We start from the raw sequence: 25,296 nt of genomic DNA on the forward strand, positions 1-25,296 counted from the left end.
CTTCCAAATGCCTTCCACACTACTCAAATGTCTTCCAATGGAAGACATGTCTTCCAACCTGGCATCCCTGCTTGACAGTGAGTGACGGCCGTGCAAGGTTCGTCAATGAGATGGTGGTGTTGCAAATTTTGATGCATGAGCATGTTTTTCAAATTACCGGTTCGAAGGTACTAGTCGGCACTCCCCCGTCTAGGCTGCATAAAACGTCAAAAGCTATGTTTTGCACTTCTCCATCTTGCGCATTCGTTTTCTTGGAACAAAACACTGCGGTCGCATCTGTTTGTTACTGGCCGTCGTTCTTTGTTGTGAAAGTGAAAAATCGAAATCTACAATTTGAGGAAAAATCAAATTCTTCGTGAAGTTAGAAAGTTTATACTACTGCGAAGAGTACCGAACGCTGCAGAATGGGTGCAGTTTTAGGATTGGTGTCGGCAGCTAATGTAAGTAAATTGCGTTCTTAGTTTCCGGATTATTGATTTTTTTTTTCATTGGCTGGTATTTGCTTGCTTATTGGGCAACGACAGATTCGAAGGACAACCAGCTCTGCCTCTTGAATCGTACTTTACCTACATGAAATAATAAAGGTGGTACTTTGGTATAGACAATTCTAACGTTGCAATGGCTGTAATGAGATTAAACCCCATGACTCATTTTGACAAGCCAATGCAAATAAATATCTAGCAGAAAGCAGGTAGAGAGAATGTTGTGACGATTGCGACAGAATCAATAATCACCTTGATGTTTACTGTTTCTCTGAGGAGGCCTCTATTATGTGTCTAGACGAAAAGTATGAGCGTTCATGCAAATATGTTCATGTTAAAAAAGTTGTTTTTTCCTGTACTGATAGTAATTTTCAAAGAGGAAATGTGAAACGAAAAAGTTGCTCTATCAAATCAATTTGAGTCCCATTCGACCTAAACCTGAAATCCCTCTAATTAGAACAGCAAAGCTACATGTACTAGTTAGTTGGATAGGAAAGATTATCTTATGACTTAAGGTCAAATGTTTAGATCGCAATGATTACTCTTCCGTTTTATGATGCTGATTTAGAATCCACTATATAATATCCAGAACAGCCTACAATATGGAAGCTTTTGAAGAAGCATGTCCTCTGCGGTCTGTAAAGGGACCCCATGGTGGAATTCCGATCTGACTAGACTCAGGAAACAATGTAGAAGAAGTAGTTGGAACAGACGCCGTTCAGCTGGATCAGAGTCGTTCAAGTCGGCACGCAAGGTTTACAAGAAGTCGTTCTGCTGAACGATCCGGCTGGAAAAATCCATGTTCAAATGTTTCCAGTTTGAGCGAAGTTAGCCGGCTGAACAAAATCCTTGCAAAATTTAAGGATTTTCAAATGAACGAAATTCGCTTACCTAATGGTGACTTTACTTCTTCTGATGAAGAGGTTTTAGAATGTTTATTCAATACACACTTCCCCGGATGTGTGGACATAGCATCTACGGATGAACCAAATGTCTTTTCATGTAGTTACGAGTCTCTGGCCTCGGCTCGCAGTATCGTAACTACAGGGCTGTTACAACAGTCGCGAATTTCGCGGATTTATAGCGGATTTATTCCGCCAGTCGCGAAAATCGCGAGTGCATGAAAAACTGTCGCGAAAGTCGCGAATTTCTGTTTAAAAAAAAGTTGGAGGGGTTGTGTGCAAGACACGGCCGCAGTGTTAGTTAACGTTGGATAACCTTAGACTGGTTCAAAAAGGATATGGTTTCGAAATTGGTCTCAATGAAGGGCCGATTATTTTAGGCGATTTTACACATAGTTCAGTATAACGTAGCATATTTCGATTATTCCAAAATTGGTTAGAGTGAGATAGTGATATTTTTGTAAGAAATATAATTCAAAACAACTCATACTCCTGGAGGCCCTGAAAAACTATAAGGGTACATCCCTATGGGGCTATACGAACTGGTGGCGTATGCCTATAACGATTTGCAGTCAAGTGTACGTTTAATCATGTCCCAAATTTACAATATCTCTATCCGATGAACGTGAGTTCGTTTTGTATAAACATTACAATTTGATCAATCATTCGTCATATTTATCTATTAAAATGAGAAATATCACTTCATACAGAATATTTAACAGCAATATGTCTATAGAAAGTTATTCGAGGATTGTAATGAAATCTCTAGTCATCGCTTTTTTGATCTTATAGTTTGAGAGAAATATCATTCATTGCTTGGCAATGTGATAAATAAAGTCGGAAAAATTACTCTTAACTCTTTTACGCACATTCGGTGGCCCTGAAAAGGGCCAAAAGCTTTATTAGCTCGGATGCTGTCATAGATAAATAGCACTACAAGATGTTGCAAGTGTATAAATTTGAATAAGTTCTCTGGTTATACGACGAGCCTGCTGAGTGTTTCACGGTGTAGATGGCACACATCAGCAACAGGTCTTGGATCACACGACTGAAGTCGAAATCTTCTGATCCATGGGTGCCAAAATGATGAAAATTTTTTCAATGAGAATTTCTTTTCAAAAGCATTCTGTATATGTCGCAATTTTGTTATATGTGTTCTCATAAAATATGGGAAGTCTAAGAAGCTGTTGGAAATGCCACTCTATTTTACAAGCGTTGTGAAATATTGAGCACTCACCCCGACGGCACTGCAGCAGCGTTCGCGAATACAGTATCAAATTGTCGTGCCATCAATTATTCTTGAGAAATTAAATTTTGTATAAAGCTGTGACATTGATTGAGGAATATTAGATGTAATAAGGTCGGAAATATTTCTCTTTCAACTATTTTCAACACATTTGATGGCCCTGAAAAGCGTCGATGGGTTTGTTAGCTTCGATGCTGTCACAGATGAATAGCACTGCGGGATGTTATCAGATGATTGTCTTGGTCAAACGGGGAATCCTCAACGCATATGTATAAATTTGAGCAAGTTATTTGCTTATACGACGAACCAGCTAAATATTTCGTGACGTGGATGGCGCACAACAGCAACGGGTTGTGGATCACCGGGCATAAATCGAAATCTGGAAACGATGCTGACTCTTGAAATCTTGAGGGATTTCACAAGTCCGACGCTCGATTAGCAGCAGCTCCTCGGATCAGCAACTCAGGGGGCTTCTGGTATTTCGTTTCTAACGGGTTTGCTTCTTGACCACCGATGCTGAATTTATCACGAGTCGAAATCTGCAAGCGCGGATAAATTTGCGGCGGCGATGACGATGGCTTGGGCGCTTTTCCAAGCGGCAATAGTTCGCCGCTCGGAGGAGCGCCCAAGGCATCGTCATCACAGCCGCAAATCAACCTTGCGTCTTCCTCTTCCGACGACACAAATTGAACTGTGACGCGGGTGCAAACGCAAAGCGAAAATGACTCGCCCGACCGTATTCGCAGTCCGACCACAAAAAGAAGACTGAGAGAAGAAGCATGTGTGGTGCGCTTTTATAGTTGGAAGCCGAACCCTAAAATCTGCTTGAACGTGATTCGTGATCAAACGTCAACATCCCACCGCAAAATCGCTAGTGTTTGGAGGTGATTTTAACCTCCAACTTGTCAAATAACCTCCAAATCATCACCTCCAAGTTAGTTCTAATAGCCTCCGTTATATGAAATATGGTGGCGCGTCAATCGTCGCAAGTTTATCGTTAAACAGTCAATTGGTTAGATAAGAAAGGGGTCAACATTTTACGATTTTTCAATAGTTTGTTGCCAATAATCAATAGTGTCCGCTATTTGAATCGACGCGTAGATAAATTTTCGATCGATTGATGTATAAATATTGGAAATTTATCGATAAATGACTGAGTTTTTAGCGGTCAAAACCTGACCACTTTTCGTTACATGCTCAATTTTTTCGTTTTTTTTTTTTTTTTTTTTGGAATTGTACCCCTATATGTTGCCGAAGGACGTTATCCAACGTCAAAAGAGCCACACTTTGTTTATATTGGATATGCAGACAATTTCGAACATCTCCCTTCGAGTACAGTTAAAATTTTCTTTGGGATTTTCTTTTTGTATCAATATATCTTCAGATTTGAAAGACATAAACTTTAGAGTTCTAGTTCTAGGTTTCCTAGAAATTATCAAAAATCGTTGATGTGACGGCAAGACTTTCTTGATTTTTTTGAAGTATTACTCTAATTAACCTTCCGGTAGTCGCGGTTGGATACCGCCAGAAGTGCCTAGCTGGGTACGAATAGCGAGTTTTGCCCTATTTTGTAGGGGACCCGCAAGTTCATTCTGACGTTTGCATATCGCATGTATGTTCAGTGTTGAGTACGAATGCCAAGATGGTGTCCACTAGACTTTCAAAAAATTTTCGAATTGGGAAATAGTTTACTTCAGAAGTCTATTGAAAATAAGGTGGGCTTTCATCTCAATAAAGTTGAATGGAAAACAAAATAGGATAGATTGGAACGCTAAGTAAAGGCTACGGAAAAAAATCCATGTAGCTCTTACGGGTAACTCAGGTGGAACAAACGTAGTTCAATAGTTCATGCGTTCATTCTGTGCTACCAATGATTCACGTACACTACTCGTCATAAATACGGACTCACTAAAATAAGTATTGCAACACTCAGCTGAATATTGAATCACCCTGAAAAGTTTAGCATCACCTCAAAACAGGTAATTTCACATTGCTATATCTCGAGATCCATACGACTTGCAAAGAAGCGATCTTCAGCAAAGTTGTTCAGGGGATCAAGGACATCCGCAAAGCGAACAGTTTAGTTCGCGATTTTGCCGCTAGGTGGCGCTAGTGCGCATGCAAAATTGATCATTTTAAACTAGTTCTAGCTTGTGATCCATAAGAGATAGAAAGTTCGGGTCTTCGGCAAAGTTGTTCAGGGGTTCAAGGACATCCGGAAAACGATCAGTTTAGTTCGCGATTTTGCCGTTAGGTGGCGCTAGTGAGCATGTAAAATTGAACATTTTGAACTAGTTCTAGCTTGAGATCCATAAGAGATAGAAAGTTCGGGTCTTCGGTAAAGTTGCTCAGGGGTTCAAGGACATCCGGAAAGCGAACAGTTAAGTTCGCGATTTTGTCGCTAGGTGGCGCTAGTGTGCATGCAAAATTGAGCATTTTAAACTAGTTCTAGCTTGTGATCCATAAGAGATATAAAGTTCGGGTCTTCGGCAAAGTTGCTCAGGGGTTCAAGGACATCCGGAAAGCGAACAGTTTAGTTCGCGATTTTGCCGCTAGGTGGCGCTAGTGCGCATGCAAAATTGATCATTTTAAACTAGTTCTAGCTTGTGATCCATAAGAGATAGAAAGTTCGGGTCTTCGGCAAAGTTGCTCAGGGATTCAAGGAAATCCGGAAAGCGAACAGTTTAGTTCGCGATTTTGCCGCTAGGTGGCGCTAGTGCGCATGCAAAATTGATCATTTTAAACTAGTTCTAGCTTGTGATCCATAAGAGATGGAAAGTTCGGGTCTTCGGCAAAGTTGCTCAGGGGTTCAAGGACATCCGGAAAGCGATCAGTTTAGTTCGCGATTTTGCCACTAGGTGGCGCTAGTGAGCATGTAAAATTTTTTGAAATAGTTGTAGCTTGTGATCCATAAGAGGTAGAAAGTTCGGGTCTTCGGCAAAGTTGCTCAGGGGTTCAAGGACATCCAAAAAGGGAACAGTTTAGTTCGCGATTTTGCCGCTAGTGAGCATGCATTCAAAAATGAAGTGTCACATGACATGAATCATTTGGATATAAAGCGAATCATATTTGAATAAATTGAACAAGAATGTAATCGGTCCTGAATTACTTGTGCATGAAGTGAATATTACGTTAAACACTTGACTATGAAGTGAATCAGACATGAACCACATGAAGTGATTCTCACCTGAAACATTTGAATATGAAGCGAATTGGGCATGAGTCTCTTGGATATGGAGCTAGTCAAATCTGAAACACTTGAATATAAAGTGAGTGAGACCTGAATGCCTTGAATTTGCTTCAAAAATCAAACATCAATCACTTGGATATTGAACTTATCAAATCTGAAAAACGTACATAAAGTGATTCAAATCACTTCAACTTCCAAATGTCAAAGGATTTCTGAACAGCATTCTGGAAATTCTATCTTATCAAATTCATAATGTTTAGGTACAGTCATCCCTCCAGAGTAAACTGTTTCCTGGATGCCCTTGACTTTCCGAACAACTTTGCCGAAGACTCAAACTTTCTATCTCATCTGGCTCGAAAGATAGTATTTGTTTCATTTATGTAATTAAATATGCGTACTAGTGTAACCTAGTGGCAAAATTAGGAACCAAAAAATTGGATATTTTGATGTCCTTTACTTTATTTCTGTTCTTTACTTACTGAAGACTCGAACTTTCTATCTCTTGTGGATCGCACGCTAGAACTAGTTCAAAATGCTCAGTTTTACATGCTCACTAGCGCCGCCTAGCGGCAAAATCTCGAACCAAACTATCTGTCATCCGGATGTCCTTGACTTTCTGAACAACTTTGCCGAAGACTCGAACTTTCTATCTCATGTGGATCAAAAGTTAGAACTAGTTTGAAATGCTCAATTTTGCATGCGCACTAGCGCCACCTGGCGGCGAAATCTACAACCTAACTGTTTATCTTCCGGATGTACTTGGCCTTCTTAACAACTTCGCCGAAGACTCGAACTTTCTATCTCTTATGGATCACAGGCTAGAACTAGTTCAAAATGCTCAATTTTACATGCTCACTAGCGCCACCTAGCGATAAAATCGCGAACTAAATTAATCGCTTTCCGGATGTCCTTGAACCCCTGAGCAACTTTGCCGAAGACCCGAACTTTCTATCTCTTATGGATCACAAGCTAGAACTAGTTCAAAATGCTCAATTTTACATGCTCACTAGCGCCACCTAGCGGCAAAATTGGAACTAAACTGTTCGCTTTCCGGATGTCCTTGATCCCCTGAACAACTTTGCTGAAGATCGCTTCTTTGCAAGTCATAAGGATCTCGATATATAGCAATGTGAATTAACCTGTTTTGAGGTGATGCTAAACTTTTTGGGGGTGATTCATTATTCAGCTGAGTGTTGCAATACTTATTTCAGTGAGTCCGTATTTATGACGGGTAGTGTAGGTGCTACGTGAAAAGTGCAATGGAAAAAAATCACGTATGTTTTCACGTAATTGTTTCCGTCAATTGAAGTTTGAAATTAAAAAAAAAGCGAAAAAAACCAGGGAAATACAAAAAGCTGTGAAAAAATCTGGAATTATCCGGGAATTTGAACAACAATTTCAAGCTTATGGCGAAACTAGAAAACTGCATGTCAACTCAAAACTAGTTATTTGTTTGAACAAAATTCTAAAAAAGGTGGCTTCCTAGGGAAATGTTCGGTAGATTATTCTAGCAATTCTTACCGATTTCTTGTGAAATGATGGAGATTTATTGCGGAAAGATATTGAACAAATTCAAAGGAGATTTTATAAAACATCAACATTCTTAGAAGGGTACCTAAAGAATCCTGGCATTGTTCTTGGTGAGATGCTTGATAGATTTCTATTTGGTTTCATGGAAAATTTTTGATAAGATCTTTGCAGAAATCGAGGAAGTAATTAGCCAGTTTCTTAAAAGTTCTTTGAGAGGTCACTAAAAAGGTGATTGGTACATTGCTTATAAGGTTTTTAGTGGATTCTAGAAAAGATCCTTAGATGATTTTTGTTTAAATGCTTAGTAGATTTGTAACGGTTGACGAATAGCTGAGCTAAAAACAATGTCAAAATTCTTGACATCTATTGAAATTTCGGGCAAATTTATTAAGAATTTCGATTGATGGTTTCTGGGGTTACCGATGATACTGATTAAAGATGAAGCGTTGTCTGTAGGTATGCTTGGGCAGGATTTTGTTGAGGTTGACTAGATTCTTGGACGAGATTCTTCCTAATAGCTTCATAATGGAACAGTAAAATGCTTTTTGGCAGTGTTTATAGACTCACACTTAAATCTCAATCAATACGCTCTCCCGTGAGGTGAGAGCAAACTCATTATAGATCTGCTTCGCAAATCTCACGCTTAAGATTTTGATGCAAAATCACTCAATCAACTTGAACCGTAAAAAATGATTTAGACGCAAAATCCGTCAAAAACTCGTGGAACCCGAATGTTGTTGTTTACGTTAGAAAGGATTACTATAAGTTTACCAGAACAACAAGAAATTATTGTCGCGTGTGAGTAAACTGTGAAAATACGAAATAATGAGTCAAAAAAGTGAGCCAACTCATCCATCATTTTTTTACTGCTGAGTTGCATCTGAGAGAGAGGAGACAGCTCACTGACAGTTGGCTTGTTTTCTTACCTTCTTTGACTTCTTTCTTTAATTTTTAGGTGGTGCACACAATCAGATGAACTTATTTTGGTCGAAACAATATTCACTTCTTGTTGTTCAATATGAAAACGGATATGAATATACAAAATCAATAGTAGTTTGCTAACAATCAACTATATTCAGGTATTTAACTATTTAAAACGTTGAATCAAAACACATAGAAATTTTAATTATGTTTACTTGAATATTGACGATTTTTCACGCTCTGCCCTTCGAATGTGCGGGTTTTCCAGTGACAGTTGATGACAGGTTCCCTTGACGCTTGGGTGCTCGCAATCAAAGCCAGTTGTCTCCTCTCTCTCAGAGTTGCATGATTGACAAAACTCACGCATGAAAAATCGCAAGCGTGGGTTATGAGAAATTGAGTTTTTCACAACATTGCTTTTTGTCGATTAGGCTTTGCCATTTTGTGGAAATGTATTTTAAATTAAGAAACACGGAGCAAAAAGTTGTTCATATAATTCCACGATCTTTTTTAGATATTTCGACAAATAACTTGTATATTTTTGTCCAAATCTTTCAAATTTCAAACCGTTTTGATCTCACAGTATTTTTCAAATTTATTCAAAAATAATTTATAAGTAATTTAAATGAAGTCCTCCAAGTTTTAACATCTTGCATAAAAAAATCTAAAATATCAAGTTGCAGGATAATTTTGTCATCCGTTTTTAATTGGTTGAGCATATAAGTACAAATCTAAAGAACCATATAAGAGTTCGGACTGAAGATTTGATCGATGGGTCACTGGATGGAGGAAAGTGGAACGTGACTTCGATTTATTTTCACCTTTAGACATTTTTAATTAATCCTTTATGAAGCTCCGCAAATTTAGACCTGTCTCATGGCTAATCAAGGTCCCCTTTTACTCCTCCCGCAGAGTTTGGCAAAATACGCGTAGTAAATTTAGCACTTGGTTTGAGTAAAGTCAAGATTGAGAAAATCACTTCAGGTATCGAAAATGATTGTTTATATTTCATAAGTAAACATGTAATTGACATAAAAAATTTGAGTGTTTTTTTGTTTGTCGCGGATTGCAACGTCCTAGCGCGGATCGAATTTTAGAAGTCGCGATTTTCGCGGATAAAATTTTAAAGTTTTTGTAACAGCCCTGTACTGCCCATAACTGCATATTTGTCAAATTCGACATTTTTGACAATTTCGATTTAATACCGGGGAGAGTCATCAACTGGCATATACTTTCGATCAACTTACAGAAATCTGTGAGATTGTTCCAGAAAATTCGAAAAAAAAAATACCAAATTGTTTTGTCACATTGGCAATTGTAACCGCATAACAGTCACATTGAGATTATACATGAGTCTCATAATGCAATAGCAACGAAATTTATGTCAGAATAATTTTCTGACTATTCACCCAATATGCGATACGAGTTGTACAAAATTTCAGCCTCAAATAAGCATTTTTGTATTCTTAGTGATTTTTTGAAATATAAGTATCCTCCCATACTGCAATAAAATGCAAACTGGGTGTCCCATTTACTCAATGTCTACTTTTGTCGAATGTTACAAATATGCAGTTATGGGCAGTGTAACTACTGAATCGATTCAATGGGCACTTAATAGTTTTGCTCCTTTCAAATCTCCAGGAGCAGATGGGATTTATCCTGTTCTGTTCCAAAAGGGATTTGAGTTTATCAAACATGTTTTGAAAAACCTACTTGTAAGCCCCCAAGGGGGAGTCTTGTCACCACTTTTGTGGAATCTCGTAACAGATACGCTATTGGGGCAACTCAATATTTGCAGTTTTCCAACTTATGGATTTGCCGACGACTATCTAGCTCTGATAGTTGGTATGTGCATTAGCACTCTATTAGACCTGATGCAAAGTGCTCGTCAGGTAGTCGAGAGTTGGTGTCGCCAATAACCCGAATAAAACATCTATTGTCCTTTTTACGGAAAGGCGAAACCGCGATCGACCTTTACGTCTTTTTAACACTGAGATTAATGTGACTGATCAAGTAAAGTATGTCGGAGTCATTCTAGATTCCAAACTTTCTTGGACACCTCACATAGATTTCAGAGTCAAAAAAGCTTGAATGGCCTTCGGTCAATGCCAGTGAACCTTTGGTGAAACTTGGGGCCTCAAACCCAAATATATCAAATGGATTTACACAACAGCTGTTCGATCAATATTGGCAAAAGTGCGAAGTGAGAACAATCCAATCAAAATTGGGCCATCTCCAAAGGATGTGCTTGATGGCGATGTCTGGTGCATTCTCTACAACTCCTACGGCAGCGCTCGAGGCTCTTTTCGACGTTGAGGCACTACACATACACCTTACACAAGGAGCACTTTCCTTCTTTACCGTTACATGTGTACTGGATTAACTATAGAAAAATCCAGTGAATCGTAGACCTACACACTCTTCGTTGTTTCCACTATTGGTGAATTTGGATTCCACTATTGGTGAATTTGCACTAAAACTTCAAACGCACAAATCTCGCGATGAAAGCATCCAACAACAATGTACTTTTTATTTTGGCTTTGTGCCCTAGCAGAAAGCCTAAAATAAGAAGGTCAGAAACGTTTGCCAACTATTTCTCCAGTTTTGTGCCCTTGAAAACGTGAGTAGGGCTACAAGTCGGTCATTTTGCCGGCCATCTTTGGGTTCCGAGATGTTTCACCTTAAAGCCGCGTCATAATTTATATGGCATAGACGCAATAATATCTCGGATGTGATCCAACGGACATTCTGCGTCATTAAAAGAATTGATGCCCATTTCAAATAATTAATCTATTCGAAGTGGACATTAACACTATTGGTGACGATCAGTTTGCCTTTTGCTAACCTGAATGATCCGTAGCAACTCTCACTATTAGCTAGCTAAACACATCGTTATCATATTCGACGTAGGGAATATTACTCTAAGGGAAAATTACTAGTAGATTCACTGAGTAGAAATAAGTGGCGACAATCTTATTTTGATATGGTTTTTACATTGCCATAATAAGAAATACCTCTTTTGTAACGACGGTATAAATAATCTGATTCCAGCTTCATTTTCGCAAAATTTACAAGTAGAAAGTAGGCGTTGTGAAGCATTGCATTTGCCACCGAAAAGTGAATCTTGTAGGAGACTGTTATAGAAGCCTAAGGTAACTTTACTCATAAATATTCACTATTATAATGACTATGGAAAGTAAGACGCTGAGATTGATCATTAGGGTTCACTTGCTAGTTTCGAGAAATTGTTGAACAGACAAGAAAAGTGACTTTTTGCTTTAAGGATATATGAATGTAAAGACCTGAAATTAACTAGAATTACTACTAAACAGAATAATTTTGTTAAGACTTGACGACAATTGACATTTAAGACTCTAATCTTATGTAAAAGACAGGAGTAATCAGAATAGCACTTAAATGACAAATTGTTCAAAACCATTTCGACTAGACAGTATCAGTAATGACACTACTACACTAATATTTCAAAAAATTCTGATGTAGCTGCTGATTTTTACAATGCTTCCTTTTCTCAGAAGCAAGGGAATATGGGTATGTTTTAAAAACTACCACGTCACAATACGAATAAAAAGCAGTGTTCATGTGGGCACCATTAGTAATCCTTTATAAGAAAGATTCGCGGAAGCTGACATTTCTGTCAAAGTGTGAGCCAATCGAGCAGCGAGAGCTGTGAAAGTGTGAGCCAAACGAACATGCGTTATGTTTGTTTTGAACTTTTCTTGAAGAGTAATGTAATCCGCTTGAATTTATTGCGGTAAAAATAATTTTGCATGAAGCAAAAAAAAGAAATATTTTTCTTTTTTAAATTTTTGTCAATGCGATTATTAGTTGTTGATTTTTTCGGCTGTTTATTAGTTTGGATATGTAGCTCAAAGATCTATAACGAAACAAAATACACTTTTTAGCAATGAGGAAGTTATGTCCGTGTTACAATATTATTCTCGACGCCGAGCAAAATCAGCACTTCTGGTCTGTTGCCAAATTATTCCATTTTACATCCGCTTATCTCTTCATAAAGGATTACTAGGCACCATAGCCTAGTCCGTCTGAGTATTGGTCCTGGTAGAGGGTAAACTTGGCAAAAGCCAGACCGAGGGTTCAGCCTTGACAAGTTAAGCTGTCAGGCAGCTCCAACTGAATACCATACAAAAAAAAACTTACAAGATTTTTAAGTTAACGGTGTGCTGCCTTCAGCAAAGTTGTAAAATTCAACAATTTCGTTACATCGGTCTGGTAATTTCAAATGGCACCTTAGATGATATTACGGATTGCGAATTAGAGTAGTTTTAGCAAGATATTGCTTTTCGTAGAATAATAAATGAAACATAAGTAATGATTCTCCTGGGACTGTGACACTCAGTTACTATATCAGTTATATGTTTCGTACAACCAAAACTAACTTAGGTATGTCGTTTCTTTTCTATCATTCCAGCTCGCCTGCTGCTGCACCGGAACAGCATGTTCCCTATGTTGTTCGCTATGTCCGTCATCGCTGAAATCCAACTCGACGGCGACACGCTTCATGTATGCACTGATGTTGTTGCTGGGTGCCATCGTTGGAGCCATCATGCTTGCTCCGGGGCTACAAGACTTCCTCCAGAAGGTACCGTTCTGTGCTAATTCGACATCAACCACCGGGCACCTGATACCGGCTTCGGACACAATCGATTGCAGCTCTGCGGTCGGGTATTTGGCCGTGTATCGCATCTGCTTCGCCTTGTGCTGCTTCTTCGCACTCTGGGCAGTCATGATGGTCGGAGTTCGTTCGTCTAAGGATCCTAGGGCTGCACTGCAAAATGGGTTCTGGGGCATCAAGTTCATGATCGTGACTGGAGTTGCCATTGGAGCGTTCTTCATTCCGGAAACTGGATTCGGTCCGGCTTGGATGTGGGTTGGACTGATTGGCGGTTTTGCGTTCATTCTGGTTCAGCTAGTGTACATCGTGGATTTCGCTCACTCGTGGGCCGAGGCCTGGGTTAGCAACTACGAGGAGGAGGAATCCCGCGGATGGTTTGCTGCTTTATGCTGTGTCACTGGATTGCAGTATGCCTTATCTCTGACCGGGATCGCACTGCTCTACGTTTACTTCACCGAAGCTGATAATTGCTCCCTAAACAAGTTCTTCATCACCTTCAACATGATTCTGTGTCTGGCAGTGAGCATCATGTCCATCTGGCCCAGCATTCAGGAACACGCCCCGAAGTCGGGTCTGCTGCAGAGCTCGATGGTGACGCTGTACACGGTTTACCTGACTTGGTCCGCTGTGGCCAACAATCCGGATGCCGAGTGCAATCCAGGCTTCTTGGGCATCATCGGCGACAAGCAGAACAAGGTGCACTTCGACAAAACGAGCATCATTGGGCTGGTGATCTGGATGTTATGCATCCTGTACTCGACTCTGCGCTCGGCCAACAATGTGTCCCGTTTGGCTGATCCTGAAAAGCAAGGTAAGCTGGGGGTTCATTGCAAGCTTAAACCTTTTATTTGCATATCCTTTCATTAACATTTTGCTTTAAAGAAATAATTTGCATTCTGTACATTCAAATGCATTGAAAGCTTTAAAAAACTTACTGTTATTGTTCAAATCAATTTCTCAAGAAATTATTGGAAGTTGAAATGAAGAACTATAGAATGAACTAGCCGTATGCGCTAAAAATTACCTTAATAAAACAAAAAAAAAATACAATAATTACCTTCTGTAATTTCTGGTAGAAAGGGTATTCATCTCTGTCGAAGTTTTTAAAGCAATCTCAAATCATGAGAAAAAATGCTGCGTAGAATGTCAGAGAAGTTCTAAAAAATTCAATAAATAATCCTGAAAAATCTTTTTTGTAATCACTATGAAAATTCTGCAGGAATTCGTAGAAAAATCCTCAAAGAGAATCATGATGTAAAGCCCTGGGCTTGGGATTATATTTTCCAGGGAGCGATGAGTTTTGATAATTGATCGCTGTTGTTAGTAGCTTTGATAAGATGTTGGGTGAATTTCAAAGCAATGGCAACCTTTTTATTACAAAATTTAGATTTTGTCTTCTGACCTAAAGATTCTGGTTAAACTACTGCATAGTACGGCTATAAATCATCAAAATTACTTTCACTTCGGGAAAATATAATTTCAATCTGGCGAGAAGATTACAAACTGAGGGTGGGTTAGGAGCACAGTCAGACCCTTGAATGTGCAATGTGGGGTAGTAATTGGGAATGCCATTGACGGTTTGTAATCTTCTACGAGGTTTTCGAAAACCAACAGGGCGCGTGCACCGGGTTGCGGATAGGAGCAAAGGGAGATCAATAGCATCTACTTAAAATAATAGAGCAAAAAGCCGTTCCATGATTAGGTAATGTTTAGCGATCTTCTATGGTGTTCTAGTACTATAAAATTCTTCACTCACTGGGAATTCTGGCCTTGATAATATCAATAGTGCTAAACATAAAATAATACCTAATAGTCAACAAGTACAATGTAGTTTCAATGTAGTAATAAATGAAATAAAATCAATTTTCTATACTTGACAAGGTTTTGAAGACAATCAATGAGTGAAAGAACTACCTATTAGAAAAGCCACATCAGCTAAGGCTATACATATACAAATGTTGGTCATAGGGTCATGGCGAGCATTCGGTATGTATGTCTATGACTGATTCTGATCTAATAGGGGCACTAGAAGACCACGCGGACAATTTCGAAACAAATTATTTTTATACATCGGTCTTATGATCCGAAAGGCTCAGCTATGCTGTAATGTCATTTTTTAAGCTATTCATTAGTGCTGTTTAATTGTTTATTATTCTAACAAAACTACATAATTATTCATAACTAATCACTGTTCCTAATTCTCTTTTTCTCACCTTCTTATCTGTTGCATGATTATGATCATTACTAATATAATGCATGAGCATGCACAATAAGAATAATTTCAGAATTGTAAGCAGTCAATGGATAACTGGATAGAATAGCTTCGAAAAGGATGCTCAAAACAGAAAAAATCTGGTCAGGGAAGTATGACCATCATGAGTAAGTAACACATTTCATTTTAATAATATCAAATATTTTTATATAAATCAGCACCGCCAATCAGTGAACTGAATTATAATTTTATATCTGTACATGATAAAAACAGATAAAGTTTGTAAAGTTGTCACCATCGATTGAATTGCGTTCTTTATAGTAATGTTCAATCATTATCAAAAGCTCCTAAAGCGTCGCATCGTGCCATCAGCAGTTTTTAGCATCACTCTCATATTGTTATTACTTTGTTGTTTATTAAATTTATATAAAGCGATCAGTTCATTCTTTCTTACTAGTACAATTGTTTGAAATTTTAATCAAACAAACCAAACTTCAAAACTTAAATTAAATTGCTCTCAGCACATTTACATTTTGCAGCATTAATCGCATTACTGTGTCAAGTCTTCTCCAATTTCCTATACCCTACCCCAACCCTTCCTATCATTTCCGATGGTGTTCAAGTGGTCCGCATAGACTATTACGGCCATTACCTATCCCTGCCCCCGGCTTTGGACTGACTTGCGCTCTCATTGCCCCACCAAACGCTGCAAAATGAAAATGAAAATGAAAATGAAAATGAAAGAGAATCATGATGTAAATCAGGCCTGCCCAACCTTTTTGACTCTTTTTCGACATAAATGGTTGGTGCGCTCGCAAGAATTGATCGATATGAACCAAATTAGTCTCAAATGAAAGCTTGGTAGTATATTTGTCTAATCCATGCTGCAAATTTGAAATTCATTTCAACCTCTTTGCTACCGATGCAATTAAGTCCAAAAAATGATCCGGCCCGCGGGCCGGACTGATTTTTACCTTTGCTTGCATCGCTAGCGAAGAGTTTGATATAAATTTAAAGTTTTCAGCAAGGATTAGACAGATATACTACAAAGCTTTCATATGAGACTAATTTTGTTCATGTTGGTCTATTCTTGCGAACGGACCAACCATTTATGTCGAAAAAGAGCCAAAAAGGTTGGGCAGGCCTGATGTAAATCATACACAAACTTCTTCAACAGTTTCCTACGTGAATCTTTCACAGGTTCCTCAAAAAAAGAGCTTCAGGAACTTTTCCAATAATTCGTTCTGAAATAATTCTGGCACTCTTGTAGGAATCCCTCCAGAAATTTTTCTAGAGATTTTTCCAGCAATTTCTTATAAATTCTCCAAGTAACCGAATAGCATTTTTGTTCGCCCTGTGTGCCAATATGGTGCTACTATACAACTGACGATGCATTATATTAGTCGTATAATTGTCCTATAAATCCCAAAAAAAGCCAAATTTGCGGGCTAGTAGTTAGTTGGGCGTTCATTAATTATCTTATCGTAACAGTTTTTTTTTTAATACTCAAATGAAGTCTTTTAAAAGATAACTCCAAGAAATCTTGTAGCAGTTGAACGCAGTAATTTGCACCTGGGTAGCTCCAAAAATTCCAACAGGGATTCTCCCACAAAACCCACAATGGTTCATACTAAAATTTTAAAGAAGCTTGTTTAGGGATTTTTCCTGTAAATCCATAAAGATTGCAACTGGAACTCCTTTTCCAGTACCTATTCCAAACATTACAACAGGGATTCCTTCGTAGATTCACTCACGAATTTCGCTATATAAATTCTTCCAGGATTCCTGGAAATCCACGAGGATATTTTCAAGATTTTCTTCCTCCGATTCCTTGAGTAAATAATTACTATATGGATAGTAAATAATCGTATATGGATTTAAAAATATTGTATTCCCTTTAAAAAAAACTGGTCGAGGGACTGCTTATGATTCTGTCAAGAGATTACTCCAGTCGACTGCTCTAAAGATTTCTCTTGTGAATCCCAGTAATTCATAGGACAGTTTCTATTTAAAAAAAAATCACCATGAATTCCGTTCTATAATTATTATAGCAGTTTCTCTAGAGAATCTTCCGGAACTTTCTCTATGATTAAGAAGTTCGTTTCGATATCCTTACAGTTCATTCTTGCAGAAGGTCATCAGGCTTTTCTCGAGTAGTTTCACCAGAGATTACTTTAGGGTCTCCTTTAGAAATAACTTCCTATTTTTCAGCGATTCTGTGCAGTGAATCCTTAGCAATCCTCTGGACAAATATCTAGAAGAATTCCTAGATAATTTATTCGCTGAGACATTTGGAATCCTTTCGAAAGAATCTCTGAATGAAACGCCATGGAAGAGTCTCCAGAATAATTCATGGAGGTATCTTTAGATGAATTCCTGTTTGAAATCTAAAAAAAATACGAGCGATAATTTTGGAAGAAGTTCGTGGAAGATGCCTGAAATGTAAAAATCGCAAGTAGAATTCCTGTAAAAGATCTTTAAGACATGTAACCATATTATAGTCAGTACTTTCTATTAGATGTAAAGTCTCACATATGCTGAATGATAACACAGCCAAATTCAATAATATGGTTCTGTATGGACCGCTCATTTGATTCTAGATCAAATTCTGAGTGTCATCCCAAAATTTGAGCTCATTTGGATGAAAACTGAGACTGCACTAGCCCTTTAAAGTTTATATGGGAATTACTATGAGAAAAGCAACCAATTCATTCAATCGGTCATAGTTTTTGTCCATGTGCTCTTGGGGATTAGAGTAATGTTGATAATGTGAGATACATTCATCAGCTACAACTTTGCCGAAGACCGTTTTCAAATCAGACGCCTCAGTAATTTATTCAGTAACCTTTCTTGAACTACTTGATATGCTTAACATCTTGGAAACTCATTCGAATCTCTAAAAATAATCGTTGGACCTCTACAAATCCTTTGGCAATCCTGAGAATTCCTATGGATTGCTTAGATTCATTAAGAGCTTCTTTAGAATTTTTCAGTAATCCATTGGTGATCCCTTCGAATTTTTTTATAGATCGTGGATATTTCTAGGGAAGGCTATTAGAACCTTCAAAAGTTGTTTGAAACCCCCTTAACAACCTCACGTAACTCAACTTAGGGCGTCAATGAAATGCATGAAAAAATACCATCAAATTTTAAATAAAATCAACATAGCTCACAAGTTTTATTACCTTAAAATATGACTGCCAAATTTAAAATCAATCGGATTTATTTTCATTGTTTAGTCATTTTATATATATATATATATATATATATATATATATATATATATATATATATATATATATATATATATATATATATATATTTTTTTTTACGTTTTTGCGATTATCTGGGATAATCTGGGAACTCCTTGAGGACCGCTAATAACCTCTTGTCAAACCTTAGAACCTCTAGAAGCCTCTTGTAAAGCTTCTAAAGTCTCTTGAGACCATCTAGTTCCATGGAATAACCCAGCGAGAACTTTAAAAAGCCTCTTAATAGATCATCGGCTACTGATGCCTGAGAAATTCCTGGAGAACACTAAAAATCCTAGGAAATCCCTGTAAATCTCTTGAAAACTCGTGGAAATTTCCCCAGATCCCCAGGAAAAACATCCTAAGAACTAATGGGTTCCTCTTGAGAATAATATCACATCTCCGGAACCTCTTCGAAATTATTTGAGTGTCCAGAAAACCCATGGTAACTATTAAACCGTTTGAAAACTTTCGTAGTCCTCCTTTGAACCCAGTTGTAACCCGTTAAATTCTTAAAGGTATTTCGGAAGAATTTTTCGATAAATCCGTGAAAGAATCATTGGAAGAATTCCTTAAAAAATATTTGGAACAGTACCTGAAAAAAACTTTGAAAACTTAGCACTAAATCCGTATCATTTTCATTTCAAGTTGTAACACTATCCTTATTAAACTAACACAATTTTTACTTTCAATCCTGTGTCTAACCCACGGTTTCTTTCGTTGCATCTCCTATCTCCTGTATTGGTGTGTGTGGTAAAACTATTTCTATCTTTGCTTGTCCTATATCAATTTTCTCTACAAACACTAACGAACCTAAGTCTTGGCAGCAACGCTTAGCGACGACAGCTCCCACAACGGTGGCGGTGCCTCGAACGAAGTCCGCGACAATGAAGAGGAAGCCGTTGCCTATTCGTGGTCACTGTTCCACGTGGTGTTCATAACCGCCACATTGTACGTGATGATGACGCTGACCAACTGGTACCAGTAAGTATTACACCTACTCTTGTTTGAATTTCTGCAACTCTTTGATTGATACCGACAATCTTTTATTTCAGACCTAATTCATCGTTGGATACCCTGAACGCGAACGCTGCTTCTATGTGGGTCAAGATCATATCCAGCTGGTTCTGTCTGGGACTGTACGCCTGGACATTGGTGGCTCCGATGGTTTTGTCCGATCGCGAGTTCAACTAAATACTATCGATATGAATATTCGTATTTTTTAACCGGAAACATAGAAGATCTTACTATGCATGAAGCTTTCCAAAGTCGTCAATGTTGAATAAGTAGTAAGTAGCTTTAGATTGATTATTTTTTACTTTATCTTATACCAGAGGAGATGGATGTGATATGGTAGGACTAATTCTCTGAAAAGTTTGAAACAAATGAAATGAAAATGAAACCAGCAAACTAGCAATTGGTAGTTTACGTTTACCATTTATTATTACAACTAACTATACATTATAACTCTCAACATATATCTGTCTTACCCAAGAGGATAACGTAACTTTCTCCGAACAAAAATTAGAGAAATAATAAAGTCCACATTCAGTGATTGATTGCCAACAGCAAAGTCTATTTTCTTTTCGCTGCCAGCAGGATGCGTTCTATTGTCTTATCACGGCCCAAGATTTCCATCATTTCCGCCACACCGGGACCTTCCTTGAGGCCACTGAGGCAACTTCGCAACGACTTCATCAACTGTTCGAACACGAGGTGGTTACGTTCGGCAAATGCTTTCAGGAATATGCTCAGCTCGGCTTTGGTAAATGCGGTCTCCTCCTCGGAGGCAAGGTTCTGCGCCAGCACTTTCAGGATGTCTGTAAAATATTTTTATAAAACATTCTGTTGTTAACCTTTGTGTACCTTACGTCTGTTTTTTAGGATTCTCAAGTATCAAATTGAAAATTTATTCTCACCGATTTTCTTAAAGTAATGGCATCGATTTAGTGATTTGCACGGGCCACATTATGGGGAATCGATTCATTTAACAGTTTCGGAATGAATATTTTGGAGTCAAAACCTGCTGGGCTCACTGGATAGATTCCGGGTGGCTCCAGGGAAGTGGCCATTATTCAGAGTGGCCACCAATTATCCATTTTGAAATTCCCGCTTTTTCCCGGTATAGTTTACAAAATTTTCCGTGTTTTTCAATGAGAAGCCCAAACACAAAAAAGTGACCCCCTTTGATCGATGTTTTAACTGAATACAGTAAGGACCCGATTTTGTCAGCCCCCCGATGAATTTTATGTTGACAAAATGGAGATTCTGACAAAATCGGGTCATTTTATTTTGTTCCTGTTTTTCAAATTTTGACGTGTTACATGGACTTTTAAGAACACGATGGACATGGGCGATGCCTTTTTATCAGGGGCTCTCCCCTCCCTTATATTGGTAATATCGATTTTTAACACTTAATAAGAGGCATTGCCATTGCCCCCTCTGGCTACGCCCATGCGTGCATGACATCAAACATCATCATCAATTTTAATTTAAACGTGGTAAAATATGACAATAACAATTTTTTCGACAAATTTAAAATAGGCTGACAAAATCGGGTCAAAAAGCTGACAAAATCGGGGGTAGACAAAATCGGGTGCTGACAAAATCGGGTCAGTACTGTATATCCAAAAATTGTACTTCAAGCTTTTCAACGGTAAAAATATTCGTAGAAGATTGGCTTTTTTGGCTCTCGTACAATTAATATGGAATGAAAAATTGTTGAAAAAACCTAAAAGCTGATTTTCTCAAAAGTAGGATTCTGTCACTTTACACCCCTTTGCTTGCTCACATTGGTCGTCCCGTTCTCAAGCCAACAGGTGACATACAAACACCATTCGGCTTCCATTTACATTCCTATATGTGCACCAGATTCTGCTTATTTAAGGGAAGCTATGTGTTCAAATGTTCATTATAAAATAAGTATTGTGTTGATCAATAATATTTTGATGTCACAAAGTAGCTCCAACTAGAGGTAATCAGTGGCAAAAGAAAAAGAATTTGAAAAATGTTCATAAAAAAATATTTAATTGCATTTGTTACTGCATCTAAGTGTTCCTATTTCCGCTCACGGTAAACAAATTGCGTGACGAACTTACTAAAAAATGCATTATTTCGAATTTCATTATTTATCTTGATATTTTTTATGGTTAAACCATAACTACTACTGCAATAAAGGAAGCTGTATACTAAATTCAACATTTCTTTAAAATGTTGTTAAATTTTTTGCATGAGCGGTTATTGGAACACACACAAATACCTAGTGTTCCAATAACCGCTCATGTGGTCTTGTGTTTTTAATATAAAGAATTATTTTATCTCATTAAAAATGTTAGTTTTTGACACGAAAAATCAATTTTTACATTAGTGGTATGCCCCTTCTGGTTTTCTTTTTACGCTATTTAAAATAATTCAATTTTTAATCCTTGTTTTTTTTGTACTAGACTATTTCTACATGAAAATACCTAAATCATTAATGTTTAAAAGCTATTTGTCCAAGATTATATATGCTTAATGGCAATATGATCAACCATATCAATTTTCTACCACTTATTTTTGGTGGTTTGTAGATTTAGACTTGAAGATGTTCGTTTAAAATAATTTTCCCCGTGACCATCTCAAATTCCCGGTTTTTCCCGGTTCGGTGGTCACCCTGATTATTAAATAACCATTTAGGATCTACCTGATCACACCAGATATGTTTCGAATATCTTGGGCCTGGAAACAGTGGTAATTTTCACAATGCTGTAGAAACCATTCCTGAGACATATCGAACTTAATTATTCGTTGCCTCAATATAAATCGAAATATTCCCAAGTAACCATGCTGCTCAAGCTGCAATGTTTGTATCCAGGAAAAAATCTTGTCATATTTGTCGCATATTTGAATATGATTTTAGAATACTATTGTAATGAAAATGTTAGCATCAATAATGGTGAAAATATCTTTTGCAATACAAGACATCATACTGTGATTGTAAAAGGGAGGTTCACAGCTGAAAATGTTTGGAGCCTGTACTGCCGTTCTACGCATATTTGTCCAGCGGTCGATAAGGTTTACATAGAACATGGAACGAGTAGGCGTCGAAGAGCAGTGTACCCAGTCGAAGGGAAAATGTTACATGATCCGTTCGATCTCCACTAGTTTAATAACGTAATTAGAAAGAACAGCATTTATTCAAAAGAAGATGAAATCACATATAAAAATGTTAGTAAATTTAATGCCAAAAACATAGCACCATTGTCAGATTTTTAATCACGCGCACAAACCAATAACTTGCGGTTATATAAAAGTGGATAATGTTTACAATAAACTTTCCCCCGACTCAGTTTTCAATGATTATACCAAAATGATTGGCATCATACTATACAATTTTATTAAACGATAAAAAATGGTTTATTACTCGCACAATGTTTGTAAACGAGGATGATTCATTCGGTCTTCAACGTGTCGAAACACTGACAAATAAGAGAACTTCTTTCTTTATTAACGAGATTTTTAGCCCTGGGCTAGTTCATCTCGGGACCAACGGTTTTACTTCCCTTCCGAAAGAAGTCGTCACTATAACATTTTTGTCACAAGTGACTAACTCGGGGTTGTGTTTGATGGGGATGTGTTTGAAGTTGTTAAGAATTTGTTTACCTTGGAACACTTATGACATGTGACAACGACGTTTTCCTCGAAGTGAAAAGACGTGTTGCGGCTGCGAATAGGGCCTTTTACGGACTACGTAACCAGCTTAGGTCCCGCAGCTTGCAAACGGAAACAAAATTCGCCCTGTGTGGCTCTCTACAGGCATTGCATATTTGGACAAATCTGGTCGGATGCCATTACGGTTGGAAAATAAATTTTCAACAGTTGACTGAAGATTTGGAAGTCTTTTGAAACAGACGTTGGGAACGCGAAGGTTAAAATTAAAACAAATATATATACATAGGTGCCGGATCCTATTCTTGGCACTTTTAATCTACTTCGGCAGGGGAGTTCATTGAAAGCTTCAGGACTCATATTTGGCCACAATATGCGTCGAATTAAAATGCTTATCTGTTCAAAATTTTAGACAATTCGGCCAAGAAAAAACCCATGCCAAAGTGAATCATGGAAGTGCCCAAGTGGTTCTTTACCCTATATGGCTAACTTACCACTATCGATAGTTTTATCTTTGGAAGTCTTCGGCAGCACCCACAGAAAGGAAAGCTTCCCCTTCACCAGGTCCTGCAAGGTGTCAATCCGCGAAACCGACCACTCCAAAACCTCACGAACGTGTTTCTCGTCCAAATCCAGCCCTTTCACGTTGTCCGCAAACTCAGTCCGGACCATTCGTATCACTTCCTTCACCAGGGCATTCGCTTTCTCCTCCGAGTGCCTCAACTGGTACTCGATCTCTTCGCGATTGCACTGCTTTAGCAAATCCGGATTCAGTCGGCTAGAATGTGCGTTGATCTTCTTCAAATCGAAATGTTTGATCAGGTCATTCATCTGCGGTCCAATCACATCCACGAGTTCCCTGTCGAAACCTCCCCCGCTTTGTGTTATGAAGTTGAGCAACGCCTGAGGGAATATGCCCATCCTACGGTAATGATCCAGCTGGACATCGCCCTGTCGTTTGCTCAGTTTCGATCCATTTGGGTTCATCACCAAAGGAAGATGGGCGTATTGCGGAGGCTTCCAACCGAAAGCGTGGAACATTTGAATGTGTTTAGGAGTAGATATTTGCCACTCGACGCCTCGCAGAACGTGTGTTATTTTCATATAATGATCATCCACAACGTTCGCGAAATGATACGTTGGGAATCCGTCCGACTTGATAATGACCGGATCGCCTTCGTTCTGCGCCAGGAAGTAAACGATTTTGCCATAGATCATGTCCTGGAACTCGTCCGCTTTGGAATCCAGCTTGAATCGAATGCAAAACTTGTCGTTCTTGGCCAATCGCTCGGCAACCTGCCCCGGTGTCAGGTGCCGACACTTATTGTCATATTTAGGAACCTGTCTCAGTCTAACCGCTTCCTTCCTCAATAATTCTAAACGACGCTCCGAACAGAAACAGTAATACGCCCTTCCGTCTTCCATCAGCTTCTTCACTTCCTGCTTGTAGATGTCATACCTTTTACTTTGAACGTACGGTCCATAAGGTCCTTCATTCCAGGGACTTTCATCCGGAACTATTCCAGCCCATTTCAAGTCCTCATACAATCGTTCGGTGGCTCCCTCAACTAATCGCTCCTGATCCGTATCCTCAATGCGCAGAATAAATTTACCTCCCCGAGACTTCGCATAGAGATAGTTGAATAAAGCTGTCCTCAGTCCTCCCAAGTGCATAAATCCTGCAACAGAAATTCCATTACCATAACTGCCGTCCCCATATTGAATCCCACAACAAACCGGTCGGACTGGGAGCAAATCGCACTCGGACGGAATCGTTTGGCGCCTCCGGGACATTGGCACAGAACCGCCGCCTGGTCACTACTATCGATGAGCGAAAGTTGCACGAGTTGAACACCGATGGTCGTTGTGCGGTTTTCCATAGAAAATTCATCGTTTTGGCGAGATCATCGGAATTTCGTAACTTTTTAATAAAAATTAATGTTGTTTTGATGAGGATAATTTGACATTAGAAAATACTGATGGGCAATCCCTTGATGTATTTTGAAATTGCGGTTGCCCTTGCAGCACAAAACAAATCGGAAGCAACATTTCAAAAGAGCGTAACCTCTTTCGTAAACAACATTATCTATCCTCAAGCTAAGTAAATATCACAGACAAAAATATGTTGTTTCGCTCAAGAAAAGTAAAGAAATTTCTTGACTGAATGGGTCAAGAAATTTCCTTTGAAATGACATCTCTTCTCAACTGCGTTCTGCGATCAGAAAAATGAGATTTTCTGGACCATTTCTCGGAAGAAATTT

At 38.4% G+C, this 25,296-nt stretch overlaps 2 protein-coding genes across 3 annotated transcripts; one reads left to right on the plus strand and one right to left on the minus strand.

Moving 5' to 3' along the window:
* The first annotated feature begins 225 nt into the window (after nucleotides 1-225).
* On the plus strand, nucleotides 226-19,957 carry LOC5566936 (serine incorporator 1). Of its 2 annotated transcripts, none has more exons than XM_001651301.2 (4): nucleotides 226-440; nucleotides 12,722-13,736; nucleotides 19,207-19,372; nucleotides 19,444-19,957. In XM_001651301.2, exons 1-4 carry the CDS (start codon nucleotides 405-407, stop codon nucleotides 19,580-19,582), a joined length of 1,356 nt encoding a protein of 451 aa, XP_001651351.1. In that variant the 5' UTR covers nucleotides 226-404; the 3' UTR covers nucleotides 19,583-19,957. The 2 variants fall into 2 exon arrangements, with proteins under 2 accessions (XP_001651351.1, XP_001651350.1); XM_001651300.2 differs by having other exon boundaries at nucleotides 19,216-19,372; nucleotides 19,444-19,954.
* LOC5566937 (probable glutamate--tRNA ligase, mitochondrial) lies at nucleotides 19,780-25,006 on the minus strand. Its single transcript, XM_001651302.2, has 3 exons — nucleotides 24,773-25,006; nucleotides 23,530-24,714; nucleotides 19,780-20,208 (listed from the first exon to the last, which is right to left on the minus strand). Exons 1-3 carry the CDS (start codon nucleotides 24,924-24,926, stop codon nucleotides 19,964-19,966), a joined length of 1,584 nt encoding a protein of 527 aa, XP_001651352.1. The 5' UTR covers nucleotides 24,927-25,006; the 3' UTR covers nucleotides 19,780-19,963.
* Between the last annotated feature and the right edge of the window lie 290 nt (nucleotides 25,007-25,296).

Source organism: Aedes aegypti, chromosome 3 (genome assembly GCF_002204515.2).
Source record: "Aedes aegypti strain LVP_AGWG chromosome 3, AaegL5.0 Primary Assembly, whole genome shotgun sequence".
NCBI classification, from domain to species: domain Eukaryota; kingdom Metazoa; phylum Arthropoda; class Insecta; order Diptera; family Culicidae; genus Aedes; species Aedes aegypti.

What these genes read in the sequence shown, in the direction of transcription:
- LOC5566936 (XM_001651301.2), top strand. Translation starts at nt 405, where the DNA reads ATGGGTGCAGTTTTAGGATTGGTGTCGGCAGCTAAT. An exon ending in GATTGGTGTCGGCAGCTAAT is followed by an intron (nt 441 to 12,721) that starts GTAAGTAAATTG and finishes CTATCATTCCAG; the next exon opens with CTCGCCTGCTGCTGCACCGG. An exon ending in GGCTGATCCTGAAAAGCAAG is followed by an intron (nt 13,737 to 19,206) that starts GTAAGCTGGGGG and finishes AACGAACCTAAG; the next exon opens with TCTTGGCAGCAACGCTTAGC.
- LOC5566937 (XM_001651302.2), bottom strand. Translation starts at nt 24,926, where the DNA reads ATGAATTTTCTATGGAAAACCGCACAACGACCATCGGTGTTCAACTCG. An exon ending in ATTTGCTCCCAGTCCGACCG is followed by an intron (nt 24,715 to 24,772) that starts GTTTGTTGTGGG and finishes TTTCTGTTGCAG; the next exon opens with GATTTATGCACTTGGGAGGA. An exon ending in AGATAAAACTATCGATAGTG is followed by an intron (nt 20,209 to 23,529) that starts GTAAGTTAGCCA and finishes AATATTTTACAG; the next exon opens with ACATCCTGAAAGTGCTGGCG.